Source organism: Vipera berus (genome assembly GCF_964194415.1).
Source record: "Vipera berus genome assembly, chromosome: 2".
In the NCBI taxonomy this organism is placed as follows: Eukaryota; Metazoa; Chordata; class Lepidosauria; order Squamata; family Viperidae; genus Vipera; species Vipera berus.
The window spans coordinates 103,463,286-103,473,162 of record NC_138203.1 but is presented as its reverse complement, the minus strand read 5'-3'; the positions used below and the strand labels follow the sequence as shown (position 1 = coordinate 103,473,162).

Sequence of the window (9,877 nt, the reverse complement as noted above, 5' to 3'; positions counted from 1 at the left end):
CCCCCCCCCCCAACTCTGGAACCCAGCTGGAGAAAGTCAACCCCGCAGTCTGTGATAAGTGAGAAAGTTCTTCGTGGCTACGGTTACTAGATGTCCTCCAGGGCCTGCGAGGGGGCAGCCGGGTCACCTCTGCCATCTGCGATCCCCGGGAGCCAACGGACCAGGGCCACTCTGGGGAAGGAGGGGGAGGGGAACTGGGCGTCACGATTTGCCCCGCCTTCTCCGGCACCTGTCCCTATATTTCCCTCGGCCAGGATCGCTGCTAGGAGCGTGGCTCGGGCCAAGAGGGAAAAAGGAGCGAAGGGCTGGCGAGGGGACCCGGCGCACGGGATAAAACCGCTCTTTTGCGCGCAAGCCGCTCCTTTCTTTTCTCCCCGGGGAAGTCGCCCTCGCAGCTCGGGACAGCGCCATTCGTCTGAGCGAGTGGGCAAGGCAAGACGCTTTGGCGCCAGCTGTCTGTCTGGGGGGCGGCTGCTGCTGCTGCTGCTGCTGCTGCAGGCGCGCTGCCAACCGGGAGGTCGTGAGGAGAGCCATGGGGGTGCCCGTGCCAGGTGCGAACGGCCGCTTGGGCGCGGTGTGGAAGAGGCTGAGCCGCAGCTTACGACCCCTTGTTCCAACCAAGGGCGGGCGGCAGTGCTGGGACGAGATACACCTGCTGCATCTGAAAAGGTAAACGCGGGTTTCGGATTGGGCTGTTGCTGGTGGCCTTTGCGTCTCGGCAATCAGTCCTTTGCCGGCAAATGAACAGCTGGGCGGGATAGTTTACTTCAGGCTGCGGGATCCGATGCCTGCAGGCGCGCACGCGCCTCTTCTACTACTGATGAAGATTCAATCGCGCTATCGTCCTGCAGATGGAAAGCTAGCTTAGGGCAGGAGATAAGCGGTAAAACAAAAACAAACAAACAAAAAACCCTCCTTTCCCCCCCCTTGTAGGCTGGTTTGTTTCTTTGTTGCTCCAGAGTTTAGACAACCAAAGGGGAGCGCTCAGAAACCGCATCCCCTCTCTTTGCAAACTGTACGAGCCAGGATTCTGATTCTGATTCTGTTCTTCGATCTGGATAAGTCCTTCTCAGGCCCCGGTTGCTCTAGCACAAGAGGGCATAGTCGCATCCTTGAAGCTAGGTCATTTTTGCACCAAGGAAAATGATGAAGAGTCTTGTTGAATTGTTTGCAACAGCATGGATTTCTGCCACCTGGAAGAAGTTTTCTCCAAGTCTTGATTTTGCAGGATGTCTTCCTTCTCCTTGTGATGTGCTGGGGCTTCATCAGAAATCTTTTCATGGTACAAATACTTTAGGAGCAGTCTGATACACATCTATCTGGGAATAAGCCCCATTGAACTTAATAATGCTTATTTTGGGGTTGCCTTGGATTACAGTCACAGTATCAAAGAATCTGAACTGAATAACTGCTTAATGTTACCCCGGATCAGTTGCCTTAGATGACTTTCTTACTGTTGCTTATAAAAAATGAGCTCTGGACTGGTTTATCAACATTTTTATAAAACAAGTTTGTAATCACCAGAGTGACCCCTTTCTTCATGGTCAAAGCTTTATAGTGATGCCAGTGGTTGTCCATACAGAATTGGTAGACGTTCTGGATTTCAAAGTATTTATTGCATGTAATGTTTTTAAGGGTATCATAGGCACTTCATGAATGTTATTTACACTTTAAAAAGCAGCCCTAACCCAGGTACAGATCTCTTGTAGGGCTTGTCTTGCATAGTTCACAAACTTCAGTAAACTAATTTATGCAAAAGAATTTTGCGTGATTATGGTTTTTCACTTCCTTCTCAACTGATTACTGCGAATGCAAGGCAAGACCAGAGGATGGAGGAAATCCTATTTTGAATTAAATATGAATGAAATTGTTTGTACTTGATGGAATCGCCTCAGAAAGTAGATAAAATGCAGGTTTAAACTTCTTGTGAAAGTATCTTTAGAGTCACATCAGAAATTTCAATATGAATAAAACCAATTAAAAATCTACCTCAGCCATTCCAAACTTAGTGGTCCTTCATGGCCAACATCAGTTGAGAATTAGAAAAGAATGTTCTCACACAATTCAAAAACACAGTTTGGGGAATGCTGCTTCAAGCGCTTAGAAAAGCAATATATGACACAATATATCTGTTTAGAGATATGGTGGCCATTGCACCAGAGTGGTCATCTATGAGTACATAGGCTGCTGGGCTTTTTCATACAAAGTATTACTGAAGTGTTAGTATTTTACAGAAAGCATCCAAAGTAGGGATGCTCAGGCTTGGCCACTTTAAGACTTGTGGACTTCAACTCCTAGAATTCTGAGAGTTGAGGTCCACAAATCTTAAAGTGGCCAAGCTTGAAGACCCCTGATCTAAAGCATTTATTTCACTGAAAATTTCCATTTATCCTGTAGCTGGAATAGAATGATGTTGATTAGATTGTAAATATTGCCATGCTGAAAAAACTGTCATAAATTCAATATATAGGCAAGGGGACAACTGGTGGGAAAGTCAGGGAAGCTTACAACTATTTGAAATACTAGAGTTAGCACAGTGTAATGTTTTAGCTACAGTTTGGCTTTTGAAATAATTCCCATGGATTATAAAATCATTATTTTGGAATTGACTATTTTGTAATTAGTGAAAATTTAAATTTGCATTTCTTTTCAGGTGTAAAAATGTCTAGGCATAATAATCAGTTACGTAATAAATAAGGAGTTCATTACTTCATAGGAACTGCAAAGTTTATATTCCTGGCTTCAATGCAGTTAGGATTAACTGGCTGCCTAAGGCAGATTCAGAATTTAATTACTGAATTAGGGAAGTGCAAGCAAGGATATTCTTAATACCCTGATTCATAAGTTGCAGTATCAAGGGCCATGAATCCAATGCTGAAGGTCTTCTTTGCTTACAGGTTAATCTCTCTGAAATACTATATCATATTCAAAGACATATTGCATGTATTGTGTGTGTGTCTCAGTGTGTTTCTGCCAAATCCTATTCATATTACTGCTGGCCATTATTTTTGGTTGCTGTTCTACACAAGTATACTTCAAAACAATTTCATGTTTAGAATCTGGATATCATTGTATAATAAAATTCTTGGAGTTCTTTAAAACTGGTCTACTGCATACAAAGTAGAATGGATTTGCAAAATGCTAGACTTTAGACAACTATTAATTTGGCACTTCCACTCCTGCACTCCAAATTGTATTTCTTTATATAGAGTATAATAATAATAATAATAATAATAATAATAATAATAATAATAATAATAATAATAATAATAATAATAATAATAATAATAATAAAGTTGGAAGGGACCTTGGAGGTCATCTAGTCCAACCCCCTGCTCAGGCAGGAAACCTTATACCATTTCAGGCAAATGGCTGTCCAGTCTCTTCTTAAAAACCTCCAGTGTTGGAGCATTCACCACCTCTGGAGGCAGGTTGTTCCACTGGTTAATTGTTCTAACTGTCAGGAAGTTTCTCCTTAGTTCTAGGTTACTTCTCTCCTTGACTAGTTTTCATCCGTTGCTTCTTGTCCTGCTTTCAGGTGCTTTGGAGAATAGCTTGGCTCCCTCTTCTTTGTGGTAGCCCCTGAGATATTGGAACACTGCTATCATGTCACCCCCCCACCCTTCTCTTCATTAAACTACACATACCCAATTCCAGCAACTGTTCCCTATATGTTTTAGCCTCCAGCCCCCTAATCATCTTTGTTGCTCTTCTCTGTACCCTTTCTAGAGTCTCGACATCTTTTTTACATTGTGGTGACCAAAACTGGATGCAGTATACCATGTGTGGCCTTACCAAAGCATTGTAAAGTGGTATTAGTACTTCACTTGATCTTGATTCTATCCCTCTGTTAATGCAGCCTAGCCCTGTGTTGGCTTTTTTGGCAGCTGCAGCACACTGCTGGCTCATATTGAAGTGATTGTCTACTAAGACTCCGAGATCCCTCTCACAGTTACTACTATTGAGCAAGGTACCATCTATACTATACCTATGCATTTGATTTTTCCTGCCTAAATGTAGAACCTTACTTTTTCACCATTGAATTTCATTTTGTTAGATAGTGCCCAATGTTCGAGTCTGTCCAGATCCTTCTGTATCTTAAGCCTATCTTCTGGAGTATTGGCTATTCCTGCCAGCTTGGTGTCGTCTGCAAATTTGATGAGTTCCCCATCTATCCCCTCATCCAAATCATTGATGAAGATATTGAAGAGCACTGGGCCCAGAACAGAGCCCTGGGGCACCCCACTACACACTTCCTTCCATGTAGATGTGGTTCCATTGAGGACCACACACTGAGTACGGCCTGTCAGCCAGCTACAAATCCATCTGGTGGTAATGCTATCTAACCCACATTTTTCTATCTTATCAAATAGTAGGTTGTGATCTACTTTATCAAATGCCTTACTGAAGTCCAAGTAAATTATATCTACAGCATTCCTCTGGTCCACTAGTTTTGTCACTTGGTCAAAGAATGTAATAAGATTTGTCTGGCATGATCTGTTTTTGACAAACCCATGTTGACTTTTAGTGATGACTTTGTTTGCATCAAGGTGTTCGCTGATTTGTTGTTTGATTATCTTTTCCAGAATCTTCCCAGGTATTGAGGTCAGGCTGATAGGTCTGTAGTTTCCTGGATCTGTTTTTCCCCCTTTTTTGAAGATGGGAACTACATCAGCTCTCTTCCAGTCCTCTGGTAGTTCCCCAGTGCTCCAGGATCTTTGAAAAATATAGTTCAGTGGTTCTGAGATCACGTCTGCCAGTTCCTTGAGAACCTTGGGGTGTAATCCATCTGGTCCTGGTGATTTGAACTTGTCTAGGCTGGACAGGTGCTCACTTACGATTTTCTTGCCTATCTTAACTTGCGTTTCTATTCTGTTTTTTATGGCACTGGTTTTGGTAGGTTGGACTGTTTTTTCCCTTTGTGTAAAGACAGATGCAAAAAATGAATTAAATAGTTCTGCTTTCTCCCTATTGCTTGTCACCTTCTTGCCACTTTCACCCACTAATGGACCAATCATTTCCTTAACTTTTTTCTTATTTTTTATATGTTGAAAGAAGCATTTTTTGTTATTTTTGACTTTGGTCGCAAGCCTTATTTCATTTTGAGCCTTAGCTTTCCTCACTTCATCTTTGCAGGCACGGGCGATTTGCTGATATTCTGACTTAGTTATGTGCCCCTCTTTCCAATTCTTATACTTGTCCTTTTTATCTTTCAATTTATCAGAGAGTTCTTTATGCAGCCATGCTGGTTTCTTTTGAGAGCTGTTATTTTTCTTCTTTGTTGGTATTGTACTAGACTGGGCCTTTATTATCTCACTTTTCAAAATTTCCCAAGCTTCTTGAGTAGTTTTCCACTTTAGGATTCTCATCCATGGAATTCTTCCCATGGTCTCTCTAAGTTTATTGAAATTAGCTCTTTTAAATGAACTAATGCACTTCACCTGACCAAAGATATACAACTTGAATCAGTGTTCAGTATATACAGTACAGCTATATATACTGTAGTGTGCTGTGTGAATTGCATTATTTGAGTTTGGGATTAGCTGACTAATACAAGCCAAAGCCAAGAGTTATGCAGTTAACTGCACACTTGGGGCAATAAAATCATTACTTTCCTATAGAGGTAGACTACCTGGCCATACCCTGTATTTGAATTAGTTTACAGGATTTTGATATAGGAGGGTCCTTCATTTTAGATTTGACTGTGCCTTTTGTTTCCATTTGAATTGTTTACAAGGTTAATTGCAAGCATAGTCAACTGCTTTAATCTTTAAAGCTAGATTAGGCTGGAATTTGCCTAGAGAAAAAGAGAGGCTTTTATTTGTAATTCAGTAAATTCAGTCTGGCCTCCAGTGATAATTATTACAAGGAAGATAAAAACTGATGGCGCTTGAGGGAATAAGATTTAAACTTGTGAGTCTTAGTATATATTTACATTGTGTTTATATGGTAAAGCTGTTGAAAGTAATTATATTGCCCAATAGAAAACATTGTAGATTTGGAAATGATTATAATCCCATGTCTCTTTGAACTACCGTACTAATTCTCCTTTCCTTCTGAAAGATGTGGTGAGATCTGTGTAAAGCATATGGCTGCTGAAGTGCTACTTATGCTGTTATAATTATCATGAACATTTAGCCTAATTGATAAGACAAAGGCACGGGTTGGGATATTCCAAACAGGTGTCAAATATAAAAAGACTATAAGGTAGTACTCTTAGGACATCCCAATTAAATAATTCAATTTGTGGAGTCCTTGGTGAGGATTCTATAGTTCAAGCCTGAGCTACAGATATTCTGTTCTAATATAATGTGTGTTTCTCCCTAGTAAGATTTTGCAAACCTTCCGAACAAGGATATCTGGTAGGCGTCTTTGATCTAGGTCTTCTCAGCTTTTTTATTAGGAATAATTTCAGTCAAAAATATTATTAAATATTAACTATTCTATTTGTGATGAGATTCCAAAATTAGATTATTTTTACTCGAAATCTCATTTAAGGTGCAAATTCAGGCTTAACACCAGTTAGCCATGTCCTGATAATTAAATTAAAGGAGCCTTGGTGGAGCAGTGGGCTAATGCCTTCTTAAGTAACACCAGCTGCCTGCAATTAGTGCAGGTTCGCATCCCACCAGGCTCAAGGTTGACTCAGCCTTCCATCCTTCCGAGGTAGGTAAAGTGAGGACCCAGATTGTTGGGGGCAATAAGCTGACTTTGTAATAATGCTGCTTGGGGGGGGGGGGCAAAAGCCCTAATAAGCAGGCATATACATAGAATGAAGGCTATTGCTAAGCACATTGATTTGTGCTTTAGATTGTAAGCCGCCCTGAGTCTTCGGAGAAGGGCGGGATATAAATGGGATTAAAAATAAAAAAATAAAAAAATAAAATAAATGACCTGAGTACATCCTATGCCTTGTAGGATCAGATCAAAGTCCATTTAAACTAATGTTATGTGCAAGCAGTATATCAAAATAGCAAAAACTACATGACCTATACACTGTGCTGAGCTATATCTAAAACCAGGTTACATATACTGTATATCCCATTTACTCCTCATTCTGTGTATACCATTTTATGTTTTTTTCCCCTCTTTTGATTTGAAGAGTGTGAGCAATTATACTTGCTTAGACCTTACTAAGCTGTTGCCTTGTTTAGCAATCATTTCCAATCCTTGCATTTATGACCTTCTCAGGTCTGTAAAGCAAAGGAAAGCTGAAGTAAGATTGTAAGCACAGTTGCAGTTTCATTTAGCAACTGCTTCATTTAACAACCAAGTTGCCGATCCCAACTGTGATTGCTAAGCAAGCACTACCTATACAGAATAATTCTCTCAAATGTGACACTTCCAAATGTGTAGAGATAATAAACATTGGGAAATGCATCTCCAAATCATGAAAGGTGCCAGGTCAGGGAATTCAGATATAAAGTTCTAAAAAGTTCTTCTCGTGAATATGTCTGTGTCCAGAATGGAAGCAACTATAAGTTACTCAATTTCATATGCTGACATCCAAAATTATTTCTTTTCCTTTTCCCATCAACTAAGGCTATAAAAAAGAACATATATAATGATGTCATATTACTTAGGAGATGCTGCTACTGCAAGTTCATAGGAATTAACAGTGTTCTGTATAGGCCAGGGGTGTCAAACTGCCGGCCCGCAGGCCAGATGCATCACGCCAAAACCGTGCAAACCCCATTACCAGCAATGGGAAAAAAGTCATGATATGTTGCGACATGTCATGTGACATCATGAGTTTGACACCCGTGGTATAGGCATTTCAGTACAAGCCATATCACCACTAATGAATGCATAGTTTCAAATACTTGCATTTATATGATGTTGATATGATGATATTGGGTTTCAGTTATCCCATTTTTAAACAGATGTTTGTTACTTTAATACACAAAAATAGAAAAAAATCAAACTGGTATAAAAATAAAAAAACAAGCCGAAAACAACAAATACATGATATAATACATATAAAACAGCTCAAATTTTAAACATAGCAATAAACCACATAGAATAATGTTGATCAGTCTTTCCATTATGTCAGTACAGAGATCATTTATAATTGAAGAGCAATCGCATATCAGTCCAAAAGAATAAATCTGGAACTGCACTACCTATCCATAATAACAAAACAAACCCCCAATTTTCAGATTATAATTTAATAATACCTTGACCTCTTTCCAAAATAAATTAAGTTTAAACTTGTATTTCAAACCTTTTTTCCACTAAGGATTGAAGAAAATTCATGAGGTGTTTTTAGACTTGTCGATTGAAAGGCTCATAATAGCTAAAAAACAGTTAACACCCAATTTCCGAAAGTGATTAGAAAAGGAAGTATGTGAACCCAGTGTCCTTTCAAAGGCACTAACCATAGTTTGAGCAAGATGGCTATTCTTTTGACTCCTGGAGTTCTAGACCCTGTGGACAGAGGGCAACAGTCTCTTCACAAGGGGCAACTCTCTGGAGCACTTGTGGGTGATCTCAAGTCCTCTCCTTACCCAGAGAGGAATTACAAAGAGCTGGTTTACTTGCTGGTTGTTCATTCTACCTTTGTTGTCAAGTCCACTCTATGTGGAAGTATCTTCAGTTCACTATTTCTTTCCTGGAAGTCTACCTTTCTAAGCTTTCTCTGATGTACTCTGTAAACATGGAGGCAGGGGGGGAGGGGATTTATTTTTTTTGCTAAATTAATTCTATTTTGAGAGCTTAAAACATACTTAAGATTCTTTTAGATTCTTAGCCTTTGAATATGAGTATACACTATTCCAATTATTTATTTGAAAGATCTTGCAAATGACCAATCTTATTTTTCCCCCAGACAAGGTAATTAAAGTAGTAGAAGAGTTTCAGATGCAATCATTCTTCACATGTCTGGTTATGGATTGTCTCTGGGGAAGGGAAGAAGAATTCCAGCATCAAACAAGAACTATCCATAGTTTCTGTAATTAGTAACTCATCAGTGCAATTACTTTTATTTATTTGAGGTTTTATGGCTATTCTAAGTAGCTACCAATTCACTTTCACAGATGCTATTGAAATACTACAAGATAAGAATCTGTGGGGCCACCTTAGATATTTAGGGTTATTTCTAAGTGGCAAATTATGGCTAATAGGAATCTTGATAGTTTAATTTAAGAAGTCCTGTGACCTACCAAATTGCTAGCAGGAGTAGACAATGTGATACAAGGAGCTTGATGTTCCTTCCTGGCTTGCAATTTACATGTACTGAAAAGACATAATTGTTGACGAGTTCCTTAATTTTAGAACTATACAGCATAGTTTAGTATAGAATTCCAAATTGTACTATTTTTACATTCTGATCATCTCTGCATATGTTGTTAGAAAGACAGTTCTCAGAACTCCCAACTAGCATAATGACCTTGACAACTAGGGAATCATGGTTGTTGTATCTAGGCAACGTGTCTGGAAAGTACCTAGTTGGAAACATTTCAAAATTGGGTTTTGTTTTTTTTTAATGATAGGTTGGCAAAGAAATATTCAAATATCCTCTTAAGTTGTACAATCTAGGAATAGCTGCTCCCAGAATATAATATTCCCAATTGTGTAGTTCTGCTCTTAATAATATCTGGGAAGAAGACTTGTGGTGTACTATGACCATGTGGGGACCATGGCGAATAATGCACTCCACTTGACTGGCATCACTGGAACAGAGATGCTGTTCAGCAGGGTGCATACAAAATTTCCCTTCAAGTTACTGCTGAAAGCATGGTCTGCAAATCAAGGAATGTAGACGCCTTTCCCAGTGCGGTGTTGGTAATATTAACCAGGTACTAGAAGTAGCTTCTTTTTTTTCATAATGACAAAATTTTGATGACTGTACTGCAGTAACATCTTTACTGGCTTCAAA

General features: G+C 39.5%; 1 protein-coding gene across 1 annotated transcript in view; it reads left to right on the top strand.

Moving 5' to 3' along the window:
- The first annotated feature begins 293 nt into the window (after window positions 1-293).
- The window catches only part of LOC308662437 (transient receptor potential cation channel subfamily V member 6-like), a 40,856-nt gene continuing 31,272 nt past the window's right edge, over window positions 294-9,877 (top strand). The window contains exon 1 of the mRNA XM_081318245.1: window positions 294-669. Coding sequence (XP_081174371.1) covers window positions 533-669 — 137 coding nt within the window. The 5' untranslated portion in view covers window positions 294-532. The remainder of the gene's footprint in view (window positions 670-9,877) is intronic.